This window comes from Arachis ipaensis, chromosome B3 (assembly GCF_059453495.1).
Source record: "Arachis ipaensis isolate K30076 ecotype BB chromosome B3, ASM5945349v1, whole genome shotgun sequence".
Lineage (NCBI taxonomy): Eukaryota > Viridiplantae > Streptophyta > Magnoliopsida > Fabales > Fabaceae > Arachis > Arachis ipaensis.
In genome coordinates, this window is record NC_142438.1 from 4,566,878 (window position 1) to 4,592,593 (window position 25,716).

At 32.9% G+C, this 25,716-nt stretch overlaps 5 protein-coding genes across 7 annotated transcripts; 3 read left to right on the top strand and 2 right to left on the bottom strand.

Annotated features, from left to right (window-relative positions):
• Positions 1-1,163: 1,163 nt before the first annotated feature.
• LOC107629116 (Pathogenesis-related thaumatin superfamily protein) lies at positions 1,164-2,183 on the bottom strand. Its single transcript, XM_016331815.3, has one exon. It carries the CDS (start codon positions 2,086-2,088, stop codon positions 1,321-1,323), a length of 768 nt encoding a protein of 255 aa, XP_016187301.1. The 5' UTR covers positions 2,089-2,183; the 3' UTR covers positions 1,164-1,320.
• Positions 2,184-5,244: 3,061 nt separating this feature from the next.
• On the top strand, positions 5,245-5,788 carry LOC107629115 (CLAVATA 3/ESR (CLE)-like protein). Its single transcript, XM_088509310.1, has 3 exons — positions 5,245-5,397; positions 5,502-5,560; positions 5,650-5,788. The coding sequence occupies exons 1-3, from the start codon at positions 5,289-5,291 to the stop codon at positions 5,728-5,730; spliced, it is 249 nt and encodes an 82-aa protein (XP_088365436.1). The 5' UTR covers positions 5,245-5,288; the 3' UTR covers positions 5,731-5,788.
• A 38-nt stretch (positions 5,789-5,826) lies between these two features.
• ALB3 (63 kDa inner membrane family protein) lies at positions 5,827-11,144 on the bottom strand. Of its 2 annotated transcripts, XR_015907474.1 has the most exons (13): positions 10,656-11,144; positions 9,921-10,031; positions 9,594-9,668; positions 9,402-9,462; positions 9,076-9,149; positions 8,865-8,969; positions 8,471-8,578; positions 8,284-8,387; positions 7,795-7,944; positions 7,544-7,667; positions 6,695-6,807; positions 6,359-6,509; positions 5,827-6,201 (listed from the first exon to the last, which is right to left on the bottom strand). XR_015907474.1 is itself a non-coding variant. In XM_016331814.3 (11 exons), exons 1-11 carry the CDS (start codon positions 10,986-10,988, stop codon positions 6,709-6,711), a joined length of 1,344 nt encoding a protein of 447 aa, XP_016187300.2. In that variant the 5' UTR covers positions 10,989-11,121; the 3' UTR covers positions 6,431-6,708. The 2 variants fall into 2 exon arrangements, 1 of the variants encoding a protein (XP_016187300.2); XM_016331814.3 differs by lacking the exon at positions 5,827-6,201 and having other exon boundaries at positions 6,431-6,807; positions 10,656-11,121.
• Positions 11,145-13,727: 2,583 nt separating this feature from the next.
• LOC107629112 (heat shock cognate 70 kDa protein 2) lies at positions 13,728-16,774 on the top strand. Its single transcript, XM_016331813.3, has 2 exons — positions 13,728-14,242; positions 14,859-16,774. The coding sequence occupies exons 1-2, from the start codon at positions 14,029-14,031 to the stop codon at positions 16,592-16,594; spliced, it is 1,950 nt and encodes a 649-aa protein (XP_016187299.1). The 5' UTR covers positions 13,728-14,028; the 3' UTR covers positions 16,595-16,774.
• Positions 16,775-22,236: 5,462 nt separating this feature from the next.
• Positions 22,237-23,272, top strand: WOX2 (WUSCHEL related homeobox 2). Of its 2 annotated transcripts, none has more exons than XM_016337682.3 (2): positions 22,237-22,621; positions 22,705-23,272. In XM_016337682.3, exons 1-2 carry the CDS (start codon positions 22,354-22,356, stop codon positions 23,049-23,051), a joined length of 615 nt encoding a protein of 204 aa, XP_016193168.1. In that variant the 5' UTR covers positions 22,237-22,353; the 3' UTR covers positions 23,052-23,272. The 2 variants fall into 2 exon arrangements, with proteins under 2 accessions (XP_016193168.1, XP_016193169.1); XM_016337683.3 differs by having other exon boundaries at positions 22,732-23,272.
• Positions 23,273-25,716: the final 2,444 nt, after the last annotated feature.

Here is a 25,716-nt window from a genome sequence, read left to right on the forward strand (position 1 = left end):
AATCATTTAAAAAGATTCTTCTCAAGTGTGGAATCATTTGTCAAAAAATTTTAACTTCTTTTCTGTTGATAATATAACTTTTAAAACCAACTCTTTTATATTTATAAATTTTACTATCTTAATTTAAAAATAATTAATAATATATTTTTTTAAATAATAATATAATTTTAGATAAGTCAGAGCCAAAAATTCACTTCAAATTGTAACTCAGTTCAATCTTGTTAAGAAAGCGTTTTCTTATTATAATTGGAAGTTTTGCTAACTCATGACACGAGTATTAAAAGACACATAAATTGGACACATTGCATTATGTGTAAGATTATCGTGACTTTTCATTTCCCCAAAAAGAAGATAACATAACACCACTGAATTCATCCATATAGCTTATTACTTTTCATCGTTTCATCAAACGGTGGAGGTAGGTCTCATTCATTATCCTGCTAGGGCTTTACTACTTTGAACTCTCTTTTCTTTTTATCTTTAGAAGAAGATAAGGAAAAAAAATTGCCATTTGCCACTTGTATTAATAAACAGCAATTAACCTTTTGTCCTTTTCAAAAAAGTTACTAGAACTATAATTTTCTTTGGATTTTTACATCAAAAGCGGAGAAAGCCAAATGAGCAAACACGTGACAGTCTCAGCACTCAGCAGTGCTGCATGCAGCAATTAATAATGCAATTTTGTGTCCACGTAGTATTTTCTATTTTTAATTAAAAATTTTTGTTTTTTAAGGTTCTCTTATAAAGAAAAACTAATTTGAAATATTATTTACGGGTAAAAAAAAACAGTAAAAAACATGGATATAACATAATATTTTTAAATCCCGCTAACTTATCAACAAAATTTCTGCCAACTTCTATTAACTCTTATTTATAACTGTGTTTAATGAAAATGTCTTTGTGAACGTATTTAATAAAAATAATTTTTTTATAATTATGTTTAATAAAAGTATCTTTATAAATATAATTTTTAAATGTGTCTCTTTACATGTATATTTAAAATATAATAATTAATTATTATTAGCAATAAATTAACAGATAATTATACTTTTTTTTTTTTTGAAATTCAAAATATTTCGAATTCTCGATACAAGAGCCAAACAATGAAAAAGCATTGGTCCGTTTGAAACTCGATTCTAAGCAGTAAATTTGACAGAAAGTACTAGAAATAGTAACCACTGTACCCTTGATCAGTTCATCACATGAAGCTCAGGCACAAACTCCATACATAACATTTTTGACTCCAACATTGTTCACACTTCACACCCTAAACAAAGCACTAAACTTGAAACTGAAATACACTTAAAAACACAGAATATTCTAATGACAGAAGATGACCTTGAGTTCACGCGGAGAAGAACACTGATGCATGAGAGAAGGTGTGTCGTGTGCGAAGGTAAAAGACTGAGGGCACGCGTGCTTGAAGAAGGTGGAATACACCGAAGGCTTGCAAGTTTGAGGGTTGTTGAAATGGTTCCGGCAACACAACTCGTCCGTGTGAAAAGCCTCGCACCCACTCTTGCAAGCAACCACGGGGCCATGACCAGAAGGCACACGGTGTTGCAACGTCACGGGACACGTGGCAACCAGATCGCTCCGACAACCTACCACGGGGCAAACGCCTTTTCCCTCGTGAGGCGTGATGGTGAAAGGGACGTTGAAACCGTCCACCACGCTCACGCCGTACGACGAGTAGTCGCCGGCGCCGTGGTGGACCTCGAACTGGGCTAAGGTGGCGGGAGCGGACCCTCCGGCTCCGTTGCACTGGAGGCGGCCGGAGCAGTCGCCGGTGGCGCAGGTTAGGCGGTTACCGGGGTAGGAGGTGCAGCCGGTGCGGGCCCAGACGCGGCCGGACCAGTGGGTGTCCGGGAAGGGGATGGAAGTGTGGGTGAAGTGGTGGAGGGGGAAGCCGCCGCCGGCTGCGAGGACGGGGTGGCCGGAGTTAGGTTGGATGGCGGGCCAGACGGTGTAGTTGCAGTTGTTGACGAGAGTGAGGATGAGGGAGTTGGCGGGTGTCAGGAGGAAGGTGGTGGCAAGCATTATTATGAGAAGTGAGTAATGAGTTGAAGAAGAAGAAGAAGGAGCCATTGCTGCTTTTTGTTTGTTTGTGGTTGTGAGGAAGACAAAGCAGAGAATGGTGTTTGTGGTGTGTTTGGTTGAAGGTATTTATAGGCACAGTGCAATGTTATAAAATTTGAAGCTTTAATAAATGAAAGAGATGTTTGCAAGAAATTAAAAAATTAGCCTAAATTAATCTATTATTTTATATGAATTATTTTTAAAATAAATATATAATATTAAATAAAATAATTTTAAATTATTATCTTCTTTACATTATTGTAATTGAAAATACCACTCGGTCACTCACACTCACATTCTCACTAATTTTTCTGGGAGTTGGCATTGACAAGTTGTGTTTTCCTACTCTTGTTGTCTGTGTGCTTGATAATTGAGCAATATTAATCCTCTCTTGAATATATTTGTTTATTCCTATTGTATTTATCTATCCTCACCTTGAAAGTACTTTTTATTAATTTAATTTAATTGAACAATATTCTAAACTTGTAGTGAATGGCTTTCTCTGTGCACAATAATATTTGCCGTTTGAAGCAACTTCTGCAAAGGCTGCCAAAACCCACACACAAGACTCGTCAGTCGTGATCAGCCCAAACAGAGGGTAGCCCTAAACCCTTCAACAATCATAATATAATTAATTTATAAAACAATTTATAGTAGTAATAATGCACTAAAATTAAATTCCCATGTAAAATGCAAAAAACTATGTGAATGCATTACTTATATCTGACCCAATTATTCAAGTTGATCTTATAATTTAAGTGCAGAGTTGGAAAATTTGTTTATAAACTAAACCAACTTCTCCCTTAAATAAAGTTTGTTTAATTTTAAGTTAAAATTACGAGGGATGCTCCCGATGCAGAAAACATCTTTTTTTAAAGATATTTTTTAATAATTAAAATTTAACACGTATAATTATTTAAATTATGTTATTTTTGTCAAAATTAGGTCAGACAAATTAATTTGATCAAAAAATAGTAAATCAAATTTTGAATTTGTCTAAATTAATATTATTTTTTATAAAAAATGACTATAATATCCCTATTATATAAAATGACTAAAATACTCTTATTATATATATTAATTTTGAAATTTCTAAATTCTAGCCATTTTCTTCTCTATTATTATAGGGTTAGAATTTAAAGTTTTCAAAATTAATATATATATATATATATATATATATATATATATATATAATAGGAATATTTTAGTTGTGTTTTATAATAGGAATATTGTAGTAATTTTTTATAAAAAATATTAATTTATACCGATTTAAAATTTAACTTATTAGTTTTTTTGCTAAACTGATTTGTCCAGTTTAATTTTAATAAAAATAATACAATTTAATTGATTATATGTGTTAAATTTTAATTTTTAAAAAATATCTTTAAAAAAAGACGTTTTAGACATCTTTATCTAAGTGGCTCCCTAAAATTATTCTGTAAATTTTTATAATTTTTTTTCAATTTTCAATATCTCTAAGTTGTCGACAAAAAAGTGGAACATTCTCATAGTAATTGTTTTAGGCTAAAAAAATTTATATGTGAATATTTTTCATAGACTTTCCATTTTATGGCATTTTCTATATTACCAAGCCTATATTATTTTCACATTTTAATTTTTAATAATTATTTACTGCAATTTGATAACCAATAAATGTATAAATAATTTAAACCACAAATTTCTTAAATACTGTATTTACCACAGTACTACTCTTATTTAGTACATAGAAAATAGAAAGTGATAGGCCACGACAAAAACGTTGGCCAAGTATTCCAAGAGGGGAAGAGGTAAGAAGCTCTGTTTACGAGGTCCATGTCGGCCAATTTTTAATTTGGACATGTTAACCATACTTTCAGGAAAATTGATCACATTTTATTGTCATATATCACCAAAATAAAAAAAAAAAAAAACACTATTAAAATATTTGTGTACTAAATCTTGAATTGGACCATCCAAAACAATTATCATGATCTTCATTAAAAAAAAAAGTTCTTGTATCTAAGACTCTTAAGTTAACTTCTGGTGAAGGAGAAATCAATGTTTTTGGTATCTGGGCAAGATATTAGATCGGGTCTTTTCCTTATAATCCATGGTTTATTTTGGGTCATATACAAGTGAATGAAGTGAGTTCTTCTCGTTGTTTTTACGGGGCTTTTCTATGCCCAATGAATTGAGTAGCTCAACTTCTTAAATATTTACTTGGCTGTGTTTTTGGATTGCGCTAAAACAGCTTGACTATTTTCATTTGACCCAAAAAAAAAAAAAACTACTACTAAAAATAAACTTGATTATCATCAAGAAAAAAAAAACTTTATTATTTTATCACCAATGAAATTATTTGTTTTTTTTTCTATTCATCATCATCATTATTATGCATAGAAAAAGAGTTATTAATTGAAGAGTATTGGAGAATATCTCCAGAGGTTTTTTTTTTTTAATTAAGAAGCTCTCCTTAGTTTCAGCTTTATCATTGTAAGTCAAACCAAGTAATAATTGTTCCCCAATCCCCACTAACTACTCTGCCTCCTCTAAAGCCTAACGTTGTAAGTTAAAAGCATAAATTGGTTTATTAATAGCAAATATACAAGGCTAAGATATCCAACAATCAACAAGATCAATGAATTTGATGGTGTTCTTAAGTTTTACGAGCCGCGTAGTTGATCGTTTAATTAGAAGACACGCATTTTGGCACGTTTGTTTTGTTCAGCATTAGAGTCTTTCGGTGATTTGATTTAAAATTTTAAATTTAAGCAATCATACCAGCTTTGAAGATTCTCATCATGTTTCGCGTAAGTCAGGCTGTTTATCATGCTATATGTTGGAAACATGGAATCTTCGGTTATGGGGAGAAAAAGTGTCAGAGGAAGTCCTGTAATGATCAATTAATAAATAGGTTCAGGATGGTCATAGATTGGGAAAACACTCAAGGAAAAATAATAGCAGCTACTTTGTCAATGGTAAAATTATGGAAGCAATGATAACAATGAAATGATAGCAAATAAGAAGTCAATTCCATAATGATAAGGATAGTTAGAATGAAGGTGGCAATGGCATAGGATTCCAAGACATGTTGTAACAAACATTCTCACATAAAAATTCAAGTTCGGTCATCATTATATATAACAATAAATGTAGCAGGTAACTGCAACCCCATTAACAGGGAAAACCTTGTATTCATAAACTCAGATTCAATAACTAGAAGGAGAAGCATGTCAAAGATGAGAAGACAAATCGTTGTCCTTATTCTCTTTACACTCATGATGATTTCAGATTCTGCACTGAATCATGTTACTGCTAATGCTCAGGATATTCAGCCAGGTATTTCACATTCTCAAAGCAAATTGGTCTCAATTATTTTGCTCAATGTAAGTTTATATATTCTTTTCCCCTAATCACATTGATCTTTGTTTATACTCACACAGTTCAGTTCAAGCTAAAAACCCTACAGACTATCCCACGTAGTGAACATATAACTTCATGGGTTAGTAACTAAAATCATGAATCACTAATTTTCGTGTTATAATTTTACACCTGGCGTTTTACTCAACAATCATGTTAAAAATATCACAGGGTGAAGAAAAGAGGACTCACAGAAAGCACCCATCAGGGCCTAACCCAGTAGGGAATCACCTCCCACCGACTAAACCATAGAGATGTAAATTGGAGCCACTCCTTTGGAATCAGTTTTCAGTAGAGACATCAATGCTCGCTCTTACTTCCGAGTTTCGACTAAGAGGGGATCAAAACATTTATGTACACTGGAAATTTCTTTTAGAAACATTGTGCCTGTAAAATATCCACTAGTGTATGTTGGGAAATAGGCAGTGCCATTAGCACCATTGTACCAGGCACTACTAGTAGGGATTGGACTTAAGCTATTCTACCTGATTTTACAGCTCTGATCTTTCTATCTGCAGGACTCCTTTCGTCCACTAGTTCTAAACTATACAATCAGTTTCATGTTAAATTTATAATAAAATACGGTCATCCTTCAAATAAGAAGAGCTGCAAATAGAAAACGCATTCTGCTCAATACATTTTATTTGATGGGACGATGAGTACCCATAAGACTTTTTCTTGTACCCATCGGATACTTATCACTCAATCACCATAGGGAGGATGGTATAGGAAAATTTTTAAGTGTACTGTCATACCGGTGTATCAGTGATTTTTAACCGTTGATCTTAATTATAAAAAATATATATAATATATATAATTAAGATCCACGGTTAAAAATCACTGATATACCGGTACGACGGTACACTTGAAAATCTCTGATGGTATATTATGGTAATAAAGTGATATGTAAACAATCAGTACAAGAAAAGCAAGCCACAAATATTTTGTCCACTGAGAAATGCTGTTATAGTAGCCTATGCCCCATCGTATTAGTTTTGAAGCTCCCACGTTTCCAACAATAAGGTTTTTGTCTGCAAGATAATATTCAAATTCTCAAAAGGCTAGCTACATTTGCTTTAGCTAAAATGTGAAACATCACTTAAACAAAACAGATATTTTGCAGGATTAAAATTACATATTCAATTGAATGGCCAATCCAAAAATGGTGCAATGCAATCTATTGAATATACAAGACTAACTATAAGCTACAAACAACCTTATGTGGTCCTTTTATACAGCCCGCTTCCGTTTCGAGCGCTTGCTTCTTCTTTCCCTAGAATCTTTGCCAACTGTAGAAGCATATGCTTCTTCTTGTGCAGCTTCTGATCCCTACATAAACGCATCATGGGATTGAATAATTTTAGTAAATGAGTACAAATGAAGGTTCCAATCAACACGTATGGATTATAACCAAAGCAGCATTAATAGTTATGGCAGTGAGGGAAAAAATATACAATAAAAAAATGCAAAAATATGGGAAAAGGGGGAGGAAGATGAAGGACTTTACAAAGATTTGGCCGACAAACCCTTCATTTACATCATGCTACACCTAATAACTATCTATGTCATACAACAAGGACTGCCTCAATTCGCCTGGAAGTAACAACACTTTTGCTAAAGTCTATGATGTAAACATCATGGTCCTTTGTTAGTTGCAAAGCAAGACACCGACACCGACATTCTTCATTTCATCTTAGACACGAGTGAAATTAAGGATAGCGTTGTTTTGTGTATAGAGTTTAATTTTGATGCACTGACAATGTAAAACATTTTACACAGTCGTGCAATCATATCCGTTCTTTTGGATGACCATTCAAACAATCAATGTAAAAAGTAGTTATTTTTACTGATGTAACATTACGTAATTAGATACACGTGTAAAATTACTTTACACTGACAGTGCATCAAAATTAAATTCTTGTGTATAATACCAGTCAGCTTATTATGAAGGTTTCTGTAAAAATCATATCAATATGATATTTTTACTTTATTTCATTTGTTCCTCTCCAAAAGATAACTTAACTGCATGAATTTGTGACCAAGAAACTGAATGTTGAATGTTTACCTTGTTACTCTCTTCATCTGAGCCATCATCAGAATCAGTAGTAGATGCCAAAGGTTGAACTTCTTCCACTGGTAGTGCCTTGCTTGACTTTTTCTTTTTGTCCTCTTCTTTTAACTGCCTAAATCTGCAAAGTATGATCTCGTCACAAGAAAATTCCAATAGGAGTAAACACTTAAGCTGCATCTTGTACCAAAAAAGCGAAAAAGAGAAGAGAGAGAGAGAGAGAGAGAGGAGGGGGGGGGGGTTCTGACCTTTCACCAGCTTTAGCTGGCTGGGAAGCTGATCTTTTAGCACGTCCTGCTGTGATAATTCCACCAGCATTTTCATCTACAACAGGTTTTGCACCTCCTAATTTGCGCAACCATACTTGTTGAGCTGTGCTCAGGACATTGTTTGTAAACCTAATAAAGAATTAGAAAATGAACCAGTAATGAAAAATTTTCTTCTGTCTTAGTGCAACAAAAATGTTGTCATAACTCAGAACCATCTAAAAATATAACCCACAAACTGATCATGATAAAGCATTTACTTGATGAATATATTATTCCCTACAGAAAGAAGAATTGCAGCAAGCATATTACGATTATGACTTTTAACCAAGTTGGACTTGCATAGAAAAATGATGCAGTTGCCTTCCATGCTATATAACAGCTAAAAAATGTTTAACTTATGGCAAATACGTGAAAAATTAACATTATTAACTAAAAAGAATTCCAAACATATATTTGTGAGAAACTAACCAGTAAATTGTTAGCCCGGATGGAACAGAGAGAGAGAAGTAACCAATCATGAGTGGAAGAAACTTGAAAATAAGAAGTGTATTCTTTTGGGTAGGATCATTCGTCTGTCAAAAGAAGTCATCTAGGCATGCATTGCAAACCAAAAAATAAAAAATAAAAAAAAATGACGGAGATTTGATATGTTTACCTGAGGTGGCTTCATGACTTCCATGGAGACGTATTGAGAAACAACAAGAAGAATAGGTAAAACAAGATATGCTGCAGTATCCTGCCAACCCAATGGTGGATGACCATCCTGCACAACAAATGTGTATTATGATAGGAAGAAATAAAATGGAACAAATGGATGTAAAAGATATGATCCTTGGCACATGATGTGGAGAACGCTGAAAACCCAAAAACATGATGAATTCCAAATTACTACAATAGCTTTTATCAAAATATGTATTACAGTCATATACAACTAGGACTACAATGGCTGTAAGGACGGAAATTTGTGCCACTGTCAAACCATAATGTCAAAAAAAATAAACAAATGCAAGCTATCATTTCACCTTTGAAGTGCAAGATAGATTTCTTACCACAAAAGGGAAAAGCCAAGAAATTCCAGCTCCACTTTGTCTAGCAGCTATGGTAGTAGGACCTCCAAGAGATGGGATCCAAAAGAAACCTTCTGTTAACAATCCCTTCAAATCAAAGGATTTTCCATAATTAGCAAAAATCACATGTTATGTGGATAATTTGTCTATAAAATTTTCTACTCAATTTACAAAGGTTTATAACGTTAATTACCTCATTTGCAACATTTGATAAAGCTTGGTAAAGACCAATCCATACTGGAATTGTAGCCAATGTTGGTAAACAACCTACACAAGATGGTGAAATTGCAATTGAAGCAAGAACTGTATGTCAGTATGCATATAGAAAATTTATGAATCATGTGAAAACATTGTTGTCAGTATAACTATCTCTCTTTTAAAATTATATTATTTGAATATTTGGCCATCATATGGTGGTGCAACTGATTCATGATAAAGTAAGTACTATTCATTTCACATGTCAAGGCATCATACCATCAGAACCAAGAAAAAGAGAAGCAAGAGGAAGACAAAAAGCACCTGCCAATGGGTTAACCCCAGCCTGTCTATATAGCCTTGATGTCTCAAGTTGTATTCTTTCCTTAAAAGAAGAAAAACGAAAAAGGAAATCGTTTAGAAAAACAGTGACATTATGATTTTAAGGTAAAATAAAGCAACATTTACCGGATCATCTCAGATGATTAATAAGTAAGAACCAAAAACATCCCTCACCTGATTGCCGGCATATCTTTCTTGAATGGCCTTAATTTTTGGTTGAAGATTTTGCATAGCTAGTGTTGATTCAACCTAATAATATCAAATAAAATCAATAATTGATTTTATATAATTGAAAGCTCAAATTCATTCATAGTTTGTTTATAATGTTTTGAATAACAAGTATCTTACTCTAGCCTTGAATAACAAAATATTACAATTACTTCAGCATGAAGGAAGCAAACTGTTATACTATTTTAGTTTCCTTTAGGGAAATCACATAATTGAATGGTTTCAAAAAATTTGCATTCAATAACCACTATAGACTGTTATAACTTGCCCAACCTGTTGCTTTGTCAAGGGAAGTGTAGCAGCCTTAACCACAACTGTGAGCAATATGATAGCAAATCCATATGCATAAGGTACATGCACAGCAGAAAGACCATCCTTTAACACCTGAAATTTAAAAATGATGGCATGAAATCTGGAACAATAATAAACACGTACATTTCCAATTATAAGCTGCTAAGTCCAAAGAAATTTTCACTCGACAGAAAGATACGAAGAAATAACATGGAACAAATGTGCTTCCATTCATCACTTGGTTTGAGTTCTACTCCTCCCTTAAAAAATCTCCTCTTACATTTCAACCGTGTAACAAAACCACAGAGGACCAAGCGCATTGTGCAATTGGCGAACAAGGAGCCACTACAGAGCGCAGGAGCACTCCTCTTTTGAACTCCAATTATAGCTTCCCAACACAGCAACACTTTCCATATAGCATAAAACCAAGGTTCAAGGATCGTCATAGAGTGACCAAGCTTTGGAATCGGATATAGAATAGTCAATATTAATCGGTAAATAGTCCTACATAATCTTTAAAATTTCCAATCGAATTCGAAGCTGAAAAGTTACATTAAACACTAAACAAGCATAACAGGCATACTAATAAACACTTAATCAACTCTAACTGAATAATTAACTCAGCTCTGATTCTTAACCAACTCTAACTGAATAACTAACTAACTAACTAACTAACCAACTTTCTTTCTAACAGAGTAGTGAACATTATTATATTACCTTGAGAACAAACTCCATGGCTTCGGAGATGAATCCGAACCAGCCTCCGTTCTTCTGCACGGTGTCGGCGGCGGCATCGGTGGAAGTCCCGGTGGCGGTGGCAGCAGAGTCGGCGGTGGCGACAGCAGCGTCGGCGAGCGTGTAGAGAAGGCCTTCGGCTCTGGCGACGACTTCATCGAAGTGGAAAGAGTGGGTGAGGGAGTGGATTGGTGGAATCTGGTGGAGGCTGAAGTTGACTTTGAGTCTGGCAGGGCGGTGGGGGAAGCGGTGGCGGTGGAGGGAGGGGAGTGGAGTTCCGATGAAGGAGGGAGAGGAGATGAGTGTCTTAGCCATGGAGGATTATTGATGAGAAGCTTTGAGCTTCTGAGAGACACTACTTTCTCAGCTTCTCATGATAGACTCCGATTTGAGATGAAGAGAAATATTGAGATGAAAGAATATTTCCCAATTATCCGTATTTTTTTAAAAAATAAATAAATAATAATTATTTTATTCTTTATTGTGCGAGCGAAAATGCGAAATGAAATACGCACCAGCAGATCAGCAGAAATCGCAATGGGTAGTGATTGATTTTCTTTTTGTAATTGGGCCAGCCAGTGAATGACACGTACTATCATTAAGGGTTGGTAGATACGTCAACTAATGGTAGTTTTCCTTAGATTTTCCTACGGATTTAAATCTTAAGTTTTTAATATTTTTATTGAAAAGGTATCAATATAATGTTTGTTATCAAAATTTTAATATATTTTAATATATTTGTAATTTTGATAAGAAATATGTTCATATATTTGCTCAAGACACGTCAAATACACAAATTTAAACCGACTAGCATATATTTTTTTATTTAAATACAATCAATAAATAATCACTGGATCCAGGAACGGATGTACGTGTGTGTGCTTGTGGAGGCAAATGTTTTCCCTATAATTTAAAATTTTTTTGGGTAATATATAATAATAATATTTATTTATTTTTATTAAATTATTAAATTTGATCCACACTAATTTTTTATTTAATTTTTTGAATTTTATAATCAATTTAAAATTTTTATATTAGATGTCATTAAAATGATTAATTCTCAATTTAAATAAAATTTATTTTTTTTTTAGAAATCGACTCGAAAAATATTATTTATCTTTTTTTATATTAATTTTAATTTTTTTGTTACAACTTTATAAATTAAAAGAATTTTTTTAACTATAAATCTCAATAAGAATTAGCTTCTAATTGTATGAAAAGTAAATTTATATATATATATATATATATCTCTAAAAGAGTAATACTATATATTTAAATTTTTTTATGAACTAAGTCTAATTAAGTTAAATAATAAGACTTAGAATAATGCTAGTCATAACTGATTTTTGTTATTTTAGATTGATTTGGTTGACTTTGTTTAACAAAAAAATTTAAATGTGTAGTATTATTCTATATAAAAAGAGAGATATTTCGATTGTATTGTTAAAAAAAATATTACTCAATTTTTTTAAGATATAAAATCTAAATAGTAAAATTTTGATTTATGTGTTATTATTTAAATTATTATTTTAGTGTTTTAATTTGTAAATTAGATATTTTAAAGATTAATCGTATTATATGTACATAGAAAATAACTACATGTATACATATTGAAATAAAAGATACACATATATTAAAAAAATACATATATTTATATATAAATATATTAAATAATACATATATTTATATACTAACATAAAAACATAGTCGAATCTCCATAACATGAATCAAAGACATTATTGCGCTAAAATTAGGTCGTTGTCCGGAAACAACGCATTGTAAAGCTCGAATACGGTGTCAAATGAGTAAGAGCCGCTGCATCGGTATCCGAATATAGTGTTAAATGAGTAAGGGTTCCCACGTTTTCGTGAACGAATAAAGGTAAATAAGCTTGTTCAAATTTAGATGATTCGAATTACTCTTACTTTTACTAGTTCAAATTAACTTAATTCAAATTATATTAAAGTATATTTTTGAGTGATCATATCACATTTTTAGCATGGGTAGAATCATATAAAATCTTCTTTCATTTGGTTTAATTTAGTTTTTTACCCTAAAATTTATTAACAAAAGCACACAAATTTTTTGGATTAGTTTAGACCTAGAGTATATGTAATCGAATTCAGTTAACTACATTAAAAATATCAAGGATATATTCACTATTCAGACAATGTCACATTATAGTACGTATGTAGACATTTTTTTATATATATTTGAGCGGGGGATCTTGTATTAAGCTTTCTTGTATTGAAATGTTGTTTCAATTCATATATCATTATTCATCCCCAATAGTGTATATCAACAAACTATTTAATGGTTGATGATAAATAGGTCTACATAATATCTAGTAAAAAATAGTACAAACTTTCCAAAGAGAATAACATTCTACTTTTTCAAGAACAAACTGAATGAATAGGAAAAATCATGGACATATATAGTATAGAGTATATACTACTATTTTTTAGGAAAAGTCTAGGGGGCAGCAACTTTGTTCAATTCTAACCAGTATGTAACCAGCAAAGAAAAGTGAGCTATTGAATGAAATTTCACATCAATTTCACACCATTAAAACTATCATTGATGGCTATTTGATGACTATAAATCACAAAAATTACTGACCCCTAGCATTCTTCCTATTTTTTATTCCTTCCCCCCTGACTGAGACCAGGTCTTGTAGATTAAGTAATACGCAAAATTAAAAGGACAAATTTTAATTGGTTAATTAAACTAACTAATGATATTTCATTTCTGCGGCTAAATCACGTTTCATTTGCTGGATAAAAAAGCTGGTAAAAGAAAAGGAAAAGACTAAGAAAGAAGCGCGAACTCGCTTAGAAATTGGTTAGTTATATAAACGCGCCAACGACGTCGTTGAAGCTCGTCTAATCCATAAATCCAGTGGCCAATGGGGCGCGGCCGCGCGGGATCGAAACCGCCAACACTAACTAAAAAGAATTAAAGAACCGCTATACATCAACGGTCACTAATGCTTTACCTTTAGCGCGTGGAGATCAAACGCACGCTCCGAAACCGTTGATTCGTGAACCGAAAATTCTCGAATCACCTAGACTTCTGAAGAATCATCCAGTAAACCCCAAAAAAGGAAAAAGTAAAATATTTTTGTTGAAACCCCACACCCAACTCCTCCACATCGGGCGGTCAAATTTTTAGATCCAACGGTTCACACTTAAAGGTCCGAACCTTCGAGAATTCGAATTCTTTTCTTTATAACGAAGACCCTCTTCCCTCTCTGTTTCTCAGTTTAGCTTCAAAACACACGAAAAAAAAAAAATTTTAACTGTAATTCTCGTTTGTGTTTAGCGTTCGGCGTTTGGAATCTATATTGTGTGAGATTATGGCTGGAAAAGGCGAAGGTCCGGCGATTGGAATCGATCTGGGAACGACGTACTCATGCGTCGGTGTTTGGCAGCATGATCGTGTTGAGATCATAGCCAACGATCAGGGTAACAGGACAACACCTTCCTATGTGGCTTTCACTGACACGGAGCGGTTGATTGGAGATGCCGCCAAGAACCAGGTGGCCATGAACCCTACCAACACCGTCTTCGGTGAGTATTCTTCTTTTCAGTTCTTTCTTTCATCTTGATTCCATCTAGTTTTGCTCTGTTACAGTGATTTTGCGATTTGTAGCGTTCATAATTTGATTTTTTAAAATCAATATTTGGTTAGTGCTGTGTTTGTGCTAGTAGTTGTTAATTTTGAGAGGAGCTGGTAACTTATTGTTTATCAAGGTACGAGACAGAAGAAAATTGGTGATTTGTTTTCAGCTATAGAATTTTTGTGCGCGCGCATAGATATATATAATGATAGAGGAATTTTTACTAATATGCGCGAGAAATAGGATCTTAGTATTATTATCACCTGGCTTGAGTAGAGTATTGTTGAGCTAAGTTATTTCCACACGTGCAGTTAAGTCGTTAGAGTTTGCTATTAGTTAGTTATCAGTTAGTTGGTTATCTCAGAGTTAGTTATTAGCCAGTGTGCATGTATGACAACAATTCTTGCCATTTCTCAGGAACTGAGTCACCATTCCAATTTCTTTTCTCTCTGCTCTCCCTTCTCACAATTCTCTCACAAAAATCTTTATCATGATTCATGCAATTAAGTTAGTCACCTTCTTAATGGAAAATTGTATTTGCTGATTTGGATTTGCCACGGGTGCAGATGCGAAGCGTTTGATTGGAAGAAGATTTAGCGATGCATCGGTGCAGAGCGACATGAAACTGTGGCCGTTCAAGGTGATTCCAGGTCCAGGCGACAAGCCCATGATCGTGGTGAACTACAAGGGAGAGGAAAAGCAATTCTCAGCTGAGGAAATCTCCTCCATGGTTCTCATGAAGATGAAGGAGATTGCAGAAGCTTACCTAGGCTCCACCATCAAGAATGCCGTGGTCACTGTCCCTGCTTACTTCAATGACTCCCAACGTCAAGCTACAAAAGATGCCGGCGTCATCTCTGGCCTCAATGTCATGCGTATCATCAATGAGCCTACTGCTGCCGCCATTGCTTATGGCCTCGACAAGAAAGCTGGAAGCAGCGGCGAGAAGAATGTTTTAATCTTTGATCTTGGTGGCGGTACTTTTGATGTTTCGTTGCTTACAATTGAAGAGGGTATTTTTGAGGTTAAGGCTACAGCTGGAGATACTCACTTGGGTGGTGAGGATTTTGATAACAGGATGGTGAACCATTTTGTCCAAGAGTTCAAGAGAAAGAACAAGAAAGACATTAGTGGGAATGCCAGGGCTCTTAGGAGATTGAGAACTGCTTGTGAGAGGGCAAAGAGGACACTTTCTTCCACTGCCCAAACTACCATTGAGATTGATTCTTTGTACGAGGGTATTGATTTTTACACCACCATCACCCGTGCTAGGTTTGAGGAGCTGAACATGGATCTCTTCAGGAAGTGCATGGAACCTGTTGAGAAGTGTCTGAGGGATGCTAAGATGGATAAGAGTAGCGTCCATGATGTTGTTCTTGTGGGTGGCTCTACTAGAATTCCGAAAGTTCAGCAATTGTTGCAGGACTTCTTCAACGGGAAGGAGCTTTGCAAGAGCATCAACCCAGATGAGGCCGTTGCATATGGTGCTGCCGTTCAGGCTGCCATTCTCAGTGGCGAAGGCAACGAGAAAGTGCAGGATCTCTTGTTGTTGGATGTCACCCCTCTCTCCCTTGGTTTAGAGACTGCAGGAGGTGTCATGACGGTGTTAATTCCCAGGAACACCACCATTCCCACCAAGAAGGAACAGGTGTTCTCAACTTACTCTGATAACCAACCTGGTGTTCTGATTCAGGTTTACGAGGGTGAAAGAACAAGGACCCGTGATAACAATTTGCTTGGCAAGTTTGAGTTGTCTGGTATACCTCCTGCTCCTAGGGGTGTCCCACAGATTAACGTCTGCTTTGACATCGATGCCAATGGCATTCTGAATGTGTCTGCGGAGGACAAGACTACCGGGCAGAAGAATAAGATCACAATTACAAATGACAAGGGTAGGCTATCCAAGGAAGAGATTGAGAAGATGGTGCAGGAAGCAGAGAAGTACAAGGCAGAGGATGAGGAACACAAGAAGAAAGTGGAGGCCAAGAATGCGCTAGAGAATTATGCCTACAACATGAGGAACACTATCAAAGATGACAAGATTGCTTCCAAGCTTTCTGCTGATGACAAGAAGAAAATTGAAGATGCAGTTGAGGAAGCTATCCAGTGGCTCGAAGGAAACCAACTTGCTGAGGCTGATGAGTTTGAGGACAAGATGAAGGAGTTGGAGAACCTTTGCAACCCCATCATTGCTAGGATGTACCAAGGTGCCGGAGGTGAACCTGGTGGTTCTATGGATGAGGATGGTCCTGCCGCGGGCAGCGGAAGCGGCGCAGGCCCCAAAATTGAGGAAGTCGATTAAGCAACAAACACTGCCATGGTGGTCCTGGATTTTGTCAAAAGACTTTTTTGGTGTTTATTACATTGATGTTTATGTTTGTGTTTTAAAAATTTGAGACTTACTTTTCTGAAGTCTAGTAGTGTACTATTTACTTTTTTATTTGATGAATATAATATAGTGTTTTTCGGTTTATCCGAATATGTCCGTGATGTTTCGGTTTTCACAATTTTCTCCAAATTGGGCAAAGACGTATGAACGTATATTTCATGGACTTTTGGTGACAGTTATGTATGACATTTCGAACAAGTATACGATGCTTCAAATACGAATCTAACGTGTATTTTGGGTCTTAATACGATGGCAACTGTTTTGAATAAAGATGCCATTAGGAATACAGTAGTTTCTGGTCAACCAAAAAATTTAGGGCTTTTGGTTTTTGGTCATATCATACATCAAGAATCTGGGTTTAAATTAGGCTATACCATTTTCCCATTTGGTGCCAAAATATTTGCATGTCCTTCATTGAAGAAAGCTAGCGCTGGACTGTTGATTGAGGTTGGACTCGGCCCTTTGTGATTTTGGTTGATTGGTTGTTCTTTATTTGTGGACTAAGGTCTTGTTTTTTTTCTTAAAATTTTTTAAAAATTCTAAGAACACATTTAAATTTTATTTTTGTTCATATTCTGGTTCAAGTAATAAGTTAAGCCCAAACTAAGTTAAGAGGCCCAATCCAAAAAGTTAACCTTCATTGTTCAGAGCTCCTTAAAGAGGTCGGAGTCAACGCCAGATTGTAGCCAACATTTATCTAAGTGAATAACTGCCTCTTAAAATCTTTCACCTACTTTTAGAAGAGATATTTCAACAACATTAAAATAAAGGGATTGTTATCTACCATCAAAAGTAAAACTACTTCAATGATGGTTAGTGGTTCATCATCTACAAATACACTGACATACTTAGGTAAAACTAAGTTCTAATATATTTAAAACTTGCTTACTCGCTTGCTAACTTAGGTATCGGAGTGTCTTTGCAGGTACCATTTCTCATTCTTTCATATACCCAACTCGGATGGCGATTTTCAGACGTAAAGCAAGTCGGAGACCACCTTCTTTTGGCATTTGGGCCTCTCATCCAAGTCCAACCATCCGGTTCTAGGTAAGTTTCGGAACAATTTTATTTTAAAAATTTTCGATTTGTGTTAAATATATTTTTAATAGTTAAATTTTTAGAAGGTTTAAGACTAATTTCATAATGCATGACAGTTATGTCAATGTTTTATTTGCTTGCGTTAAAAAGTTTTGTGAAATTGTTAATTTTTTTTAAAATTAATTGTAAGGAGTATTTTCGATGTAAATTAAAATATTTGATAAATTTCAGCATCAAAGATTAAAGGTATATATTTTATTATTATTATTTTATATAGCCCTTGTTGGTTTCTCTTTCACTTTATCTTACTGTTGGATCCAAATGTCTCTGCGGGGATCCAACAAGCTCTATTTTAAGATTTAATGTACGAAACTTTTCTTTATTGATTAATCATTATATCCTGGTTTGCCGTTTCTTGATCAGCGAATTACCTTTATCTTTTTCATTTTTTCTGAGACAAGAGATAAAAGTGTAATAATGCTCATGTTAGTAGTCACTATATCAACAGTTCTGGACGTGTAACGACTATTTGACTACACGATCGACTCGCCCGCGAAGGGAACCTTTTTAAATTAGGACTCAGTTCTTGCCAAGAACTTAATTTCTCATCATGGATTAAGCTAAACAGTTTAGTTGTGACTATGAACATAAAGAGAAATAATATAATAGTCAAAATATGATTTTTGTTACATGACTAGAAAGCAAAATATAAGGAGCATGCATGGGGATGGGTTTGTCGTGTAGGGAGGAAGAGATGCATGGTTTTTCCAATCTATGCATCGAGTTCCGTAGGCAAAAGAAAAGCACGCAGTAGCAGAAGAAAACGGCGAAGGGATTGGTCCATCTCCAAAACCATTCACTCACTCTGCCCCTCTCTGCTTCTTCTTTGTTTCCCGAGGCGGCGCCACTTCAATACTACTACTAACATGCACTCCATTAATTTCCATTAACAACAAAACAAAACGGCAGCGCTTAAAGCCCCTTCTTCCGCATTCATATCCGGGGTCAACCACGTTGACCGTCTGTCACCGCCAACAACCAACTTCGATATTCATATCTGCTCGCACCAATAATAAGTTAATAAATATTTTTAAATTATATTTTATATTAATTAATTATCATTTATTTACTTATATTTTTCAATTTATTATTAATCAATCTAAATTGGTTATATACAAAATAGTCCTGCTAGGGAGTCAATAAACTATTTGTACATCCGAGTACTAGGGATAATAAACATCTTCCCAAGGATTTTTGGGTTCACTAAGGATCGAATTCTTGACCTTTCGGATTTAGAGCTCTAATACCATGTCATGATACCACTCATTCAAAAAATTTCAGCTAATGAAAAAAGGTAACACTAATGGTTATATCTCTAATACTTTCTAAACCTCAATTGTACACATTATACAAAGTCTAGAGAACCAGCAATTTTGTTAAATTCTGACCAGCATGACAAAGAAAAGTGAGTCATTGGATAAAATCTCATACCAATCTCACACAATTAAAACCATTATTAATGACTATTTGATGGCTATAAATCACAAAAGTTACTAATTCCCTAACATTCCTCCTATACAAATATTTCACTGGCTCCCTCGTATCAATCAATTAACTGTACATATATATTAGTTAAATTTTTAATTGATAATTTTAATGTATATATATATATTGTGTGTGTGTGTGTTAAACTTTGATATATATTATATTTTTATTGATTGTTTAGTATTAAAAAACACTACTATAAAAATTGTTAAAAAAATTATTTTTAGGTGAAGGGAAAAAAACATTTCTACTAACCTTGTGTATTTACTTTCTGATCCCTATCTGGCGTTCCTATCATCTTAATTGATAATGAATTGCAGCATTCTTTCAAGTATTGAAGTTTGAAGCTAATTAAGCAGCCTTTATGTAACTGGTTACTTGTAGGGTTCTCTCCTACGGCTTCAATTTTTGTGTAGTATCATATGTTTGATCTTCTCTGATCCTGTATGTATGTTACGTTGTGCATTGTGTCTGTACTCTATCTGTAGCCATGGTTCTCCTTTTCTTGTTTTCCTTCTTTTAAGGATGGGCCTTTCAGCTTTTCACCCTACCTACTTAACTTACAAAGAGAACATTCCGCCAACTATATAAAATCAAATCTTAGCGAGTAACCTTTTTCCTAGGTATACACCTTTTTTTTTAGAGAGTATGTTGTGCGATTTTTTTATTTGAGTAAATACATATCTTTCGTTATTTTATATTTTTAAGAATATTATGAGGGCTCCGTTGATAAATAACTCGCAACTAATTATTGAAATTGAAGGCAAGTCAAAACTTTAGTTATACCTCCCATCTAAACATTTTTAAATTAAAAAAAGAACTTTAGCTTTTGTTTCTTTGTTCCATGTTTACTCTATTTTTTTTTTCTTCAAGAACTTTTAACCTAATAAAGATTACAGGTTGACATGATTAAGAATTCTACGATATAATCCGCAGGATGTTTCGTAATTCACTAGACTTATGGTGATGCTTTTCATGCTGTCCGGACCTCCTTGGACTAGTTACTATCTTTCAATGAACATATAAAACTATTTTGAATTATATATTGTAATATTTCTTGGGAAGTGAATATTGTTGCAAAGGCAAAAAGCAATTCACTAAACAGTAAATCACTATAATCACTTTAGACGTCTCTGAATGTTGATTAATTGAAATTAGAAAAATAAATATTCATTATCAGCTAATCAGCTAATTAAGCAATAACTTGTTGTATACAGATATATAGATATTGTCATAATAATGCTATTTTTTTTTAAAAAAAAAATTAAGTTGATAAAAAAAATATATGCATAATTATATTTTTAACACATTTTATTAAATAAAATCTCTTTTGAATTTACTTAAATTTTTTTATAAAATTTCTTTCTCTTTTTAATTTGTCTTAAACTATTTTTTTAAATCTAATAAAAATTAAATTTTATATTTTTTGGTTATATATATAAATTATGATATAAGAGTATTTTAATCATTCTCTATAATAAGGATATTGTAGTCATTTTTTATAAAAAATAATATTAATTTAGACTAGTTCAAGATTTGATTCACCATTTTTTCGATTAAATCAATTTGTCTAGTCTAATTTTGACAAAAATAACATGATTTAATCGATTATATATGTTAAATTTTAATTACTGAAAAAAATCTTTAAAAAAAGACGTTCTATGCATCTTTATTTGAGTGGCTCTTTTTTTAAAGCTAATAAGAGAAGGCACGTACATAAATGATATTACATATGTAATAGTTACTAATTGTATGGTATCTTAGTTTTCATGCAATAATTAAAGAGGAGTGCTGGGTCAGCAACTTTTGTGTTTTGTAACCATTAATTAGTCATCAATAATATTTTTAATGATGTGAGATTACATTCAATGGTGGAAAATCACTCACTTTTCTTTTGATGGTTAAATGCTGGTCACAAAACACAAAAGTTGCTGGCCGCCTAGACTTTCTCATATTTAAAATGAACTTTCAATTTTTAAAGTGATTAAATTGATCTCTTCATTTTAAACTATCAACCATATTAATTCTTCCGTTAATTGATCATGTTAATGGAAAACTAAAATCGGTTGATAATTTTAAAATTGAGTGACTAAATTGACCATTACTAATATGATATGTTTTTTGGTTTGTATTTATTTGTTGGAGGAGTATGCATAATGCATGCATGGAAGATGACAAAAAATGATCACGCAGGGAACTATTCCAATTTGAATAAGTAATGTGGTATACACAAAAAGCATGCATGAGATATGTTTTTTGATTGAGTCATATCAATTGAAGACATTGAGGAATAATACATAGGACCACAAGTGGTTGTCCAGGAAGGAGCGAGGGTGGTCCTCATCATAGCTCGCTGTAACAAACAATGAAGCCACCAACACACAGTCCATCCAACATGTTTCTCTAATCTTGGCACTTGCCACACATTCTACTATTCCCCTGAATTAAATAATGAGCTGTATTCACCAAGGTAGTGAACGTGATCATGATCATCATCATAGAAACCGTGCACATTATATATAAACATCCTCCCAAAAGTAGTAGGGATAATAAACATCCTCCTAAAAGTTTAAATTGATTTTGGATTCACCAAAAATTGAACTCTTGAGCTTTTGGATCTAGAGCTTTAATACTATGTCATAATACCACTCATTACAAAATCTTTAACTGATGAAAAAAATAACACTAATAATTATATCTCTAATACTTCATAAACTTTCATTGTAAACATTGCACAAATATTCGATTGACTCCTCTTTCCTTTCCATCTTGTATATATAGCTGTGTTATGACTTCAATTCCCAAAGCATAGCCCTCACTACCTATACTATATAACCTTACAACCCAACCGCCTGTCTTTTCTCAATGACTCTTGTGCCCTTCCTTCACTCTCATTCCCGAGATTATGTTGCAGCAACCGGGGGGGCCTTATGGGAAACACAAATAATAATTGAAAGAAGACGAAACCCTATAATACAAGCCATGTTTTCAGAGATGTTGTGCACCAAAAACAATACGCATGTTAATCCTCTCTTTCAAAACTCTACTAGTATAAATTAAAAGACAACATCCATCACATTCAGATTATAATGGAGGACGGAGGGAGTTCAAGGTGGAACCCTACGAAGGAGCAGATAAGCATGTTGGAGAATCTTTATAAGCAGGGAATAAGAACCCCAAGCGCTGAAGAGATTCAGCAAATAACAGCCAGGTTGAGAGCCTATGGTCACATCGAAGGCAAGAACGTCTTCTACTGGTTTCAGAATCACAAAGCCAGACAGAGGCAGAAGCAGAAGCAACACACTCTTGCTTACTTCAATCGCTCTTTTCTCCATCATCATCATCATCAACCTGCAGGTCACTACTCACCTTCTCCTTCTTCTTCATTCTTAATTATTTGATATATAAATAAAACAAATTGAATAGCTTTATTTTTTCAGTTATGTGTGGTCCGTATTGCATGGTAGGTATGATGAGGAGAATCCCCGATAATAATCATAGTGAAGAAGAAACAATGTTTGATTATGATGATGATGATAAGCAACAAGATAGAACGTTGGATCTTTTCCCTCTTCACCCAACTGGCATCTTGGAAGGGAAGAAGGAAACACAAGATAACAACAACAACAACAACATGATGACCATGATGTGCTCTTTCATGGCGCCTTCTTCTTCATCATCGTCATCACTTTCCACTGATGATGGACATGGCTATAGGCACCAACAACAACAACAACTACCCTTCTTTGATTTCTTCGTCACTTCTGGACATGGACAAGGATCCTAATCTTATTAGTCAAACAAACTAACATGCATGCAATGTCGTGTATAATAATTAATGTAGTTTTTAATTATTAACACTTTTATATATATATTTTAAGTTGGTCGGTGTTATGCATATCGCATCCATTATTCATTGAAAACTGATGAGATTGATCATAACATTTTGTGAGCTAGCTATCACCTTAGCTTGTTGGAAAAGAAGGGCGAGGAATTTTAGATGAGGAATTCCATGACACCATCTATGTTCTTATATTACTACCTACTATTACTTTATTTTATTCGTGATTTATAGCTTCAGCAACCATCAAATCTTACAATATTTTATTATTTTATCATCTATAATTTTAAAATATAAACATGCTTCCACCTCTATGCTTAAACTTTTCTTTTTTGTTATTCGCAAAAAAAAGAATTCAGTATAAGATGGACTATATAAAAAATTTACAATCATATACTTCAAGCTCAAAATAAACTTTTATGTAAAGAATTAGTTAATTATTTTTTTCGTTAATTTAAATTTTTTGCACAATTACTTTTATTGATAATAATAATGACACAAATAAATTTTATATATTTTTCTTAATTTTTTAAAAAGTACATAAATCAACACATTGGAAATATATAAGATAAAGTATTTACAAACAAAAAAAAAACGGTCTTATTATAAATTTAAACAACTTTTTTTCTAAACACAACAAAAATCACTTACACGATTGCACATGATGAATCACACTTCTTTTTCACATTGTTTTAGCTTCTCTTCTTTTGCGTATTTTCTCCTTATTCACATTTTTTTTATTATTGTTGTTGTTATATTTTTTTATTCTTCTCCTTTTATTAGTTATCGTAGTATTTTTTATTTTTTTTTTATGTAATTTTTTTCCTCTTTTTTCTTAGTTTTATCTTTTATAAGAAAGTGAAACAATAAAAATTATGAAAAGATGCAGCAAAAAGGAGAAGATAACAAAAAAAGAAGAAGAATAAGACGATGATGAAAAAGAGGAAGAGGAGGAGAAAGAATTTAAATGGTACATAATTTACTAGAAAAATAATACCAAAATTTTTTAATGGTAAAATAAAATATTTCTTAAATTTGACATTGAAAAATTTTAACTGTCATACAAGTTCTTGTTAAGAAGACGAAGAAAAATTTTTTTGAATTATATAAAAAAATAGTATCAAAATTTTTTAATCATGACACATTAGTTAAGTTTCTTAATTATTTTTTAATTATGACACATTAAATTTCTTAAGTTTCACATCAAAATTTTTTAACCCTAACATAAAAAACCTCTTAACCAATTAGAAGTTATAAAAAATTTCTTAATTTGTGATCTTTTAAAATTTTATTGTGTCATTCACAAAATTTCTTTTGTCATTTCCAATTGAATGATTTGGTTTTATTATTAATTGAACTAATTGAATGGTATTAAACCTCATATATAAGTGGTCTAACTATTTTTATGTCATTTATAATAAATTGATATATTTTTTTTTGTTTCAAAATATATTTGTTGGTTGAGTGAGTTAACATTTTAGATTTGTGATTTTTTAAATTTTTTTTTGTCATTTATCAGATATTTTGGTGTTATTTTCAATAAATTTCTTGTGTCATTAATTAAAAATTCATGTGCCACTTTTATTAACGTTAAATTAATTGTATGATATTAAATTAAAAAGAAGAATATGATGATAAATGATGAGGTGATTATGAGGAGAAGGAAAAAAAAATGAAGAAGAAAAAAAAAAGGGGTATGAGGAAGAAAAAAATGAAAAAAAAAACCGTAAAAAGCACATACATAAATTTGATTTGGTTAAGCTTGATTAAAAAAAAATTAGTTGTCTAATATTTTTAAAAATAAAAATAGAATACAAAAATTAAAATAATATTTAAGAATAATGTTAAAAAAAATAAATTTTTTGTTAACCGACGTGAATTAATTTTTTAAAATTATTTTATATATCTTAAATTTTAAACAGTAAATTATTAACCATTTATTATAAATTCTAAATTATAAATCTTAATCTCAATCTTTTAAAAAAATAAAAATTTGAAAATAAAAATTAACTAATATAATATTAATTAACAAAAAATTAATTCCATATCCTTTCTCAAAAATAAAATCACTCATAGCATCTCTGCCTTAGCTACACTTATCTTGTCTGCTGAAAACTTTTTATTTTCTTAAAATTGCCCACTTTTACTTAAGTTGCAAAATTTTAAGCCAAGGAAGTACGCGGTGGAAAGATGTATGTTGAGAGTTAATCATACTCATAGTCATATAAAGCGTGTTGAATAATGCTAGGGGGATTTTACAATTATATGGCTAATTAGGTTTTTCTACTAAAAGAACTTCATCATAAGCATCGTTATAAAGTACATTCCAAACTTTTTCCAACTATATATATTAGTTTATGAATTTAATTAGCCCAATGATAGTGACTACACAGGTGACTTGCCATGTTGTTGCTATTAATCCGCTTAAAGTTACTTCAATCTTGCTTTTGATCTTGTGTCCAAAAAATCCAGTTCTCAACCCAAAAATTTTCTAGCAAAAAGAATAAAAACAAAAGCAACCCCTAATTTGAGGTCGAACAATTGCAAAGCCCCACATCGTTCTAAACTCCAAACTCCTAACCCTATATATCCATGGACAAATGCTGAGGTG

What these genes read in the sequence shown, in the direction of transcription:
- LOC107629116 (XM_016331815.3), bottom strand. Translation starts at nt 2,088, where the DNA reads ATGGCTCCTTCTTCTTCTTCTTCAACTCATTACTCACTTCTCATAATA.
- LOC107629115 (XM_088509310.1), top strand. Translation starts at nt 5,289, where the DNA reads ATGTCAAAGATGAGAAGACAAATCGTTGTCCTTATTCTCTTTACACTC. An exon ending in TGCTCAGGATATTCAGCCAG is followed by an intron (nt 5,398 to 5,501) that starts GTATTTCACATT and finishes ATACTCACACAG; the next exon opens with TTCAGTTCAAGCTAAAAACC. An exon ending in GTGAACATATAACTTCATGG is followed by an intron (nt 5,561 to 5,649) that starts GTTAGTAACTAA and finishes AAAATATCACAG; the next exon opens with GGTGAAGAAAAGAGGACTCA.
- ALB3 (XM_016331814.3), bottom strand. Translation starts at nt 10,988, where the DNA reads ATGGCTAAGACACTCATCTCCTCTCCCTCCTTCATCGGAACTCCACTC. An exon ending in CCAGCTAAAGCTGGTGAAAG is followed by an intron (nt 7,668 to 7,794) that starts GTCAGAACCCCC and finishes CATACTTTGCAG; the next exon opens with ATTTAGGCAGTTAAAAGAAG. An exon ending in CAGATGAAGAGAGTAACAAG is followed by an intron (nt 6,808 to 7,543) that starts GTAAACATTCAA and finishes GCGTTTATGTAG; the next exon opens with GGATCAGAAGCTGCACAAGA.
- LOC107629112 (XM_016331813.3), top strand. Translation starts at nt 14,029, where the DNA reads ATGGCTGGAAAAGGCGAAGGTCCGGCGATTGGAATCGATCTGGGAACG. An exon ending in CCCTACCAACACCGTCTTCG is followed by an intron (nt 14,243 to 14,858) that starts GTGAGTATTCTT and finishes CCACGGGTGCAG; the next exon opens with ATGCGAAGCGTTTGATTGGA.
- WOX2 (XM_016337682.3), top strand. Translation starts at nt 22,354, where the DNA reads ATGGAGGACGGAGGGAGTTCAAGGTGGAACCCTACGAAGGAGCAGATA. An exon ending in TCATCATCATCAACCTGCAG is followed by an intron (nt 22,622 to 22,704) that starts GTCACTACTCAC and finishes TTATTTTTTCAG; the next exon opens with TTATGTGTGGTCCGTATTGC.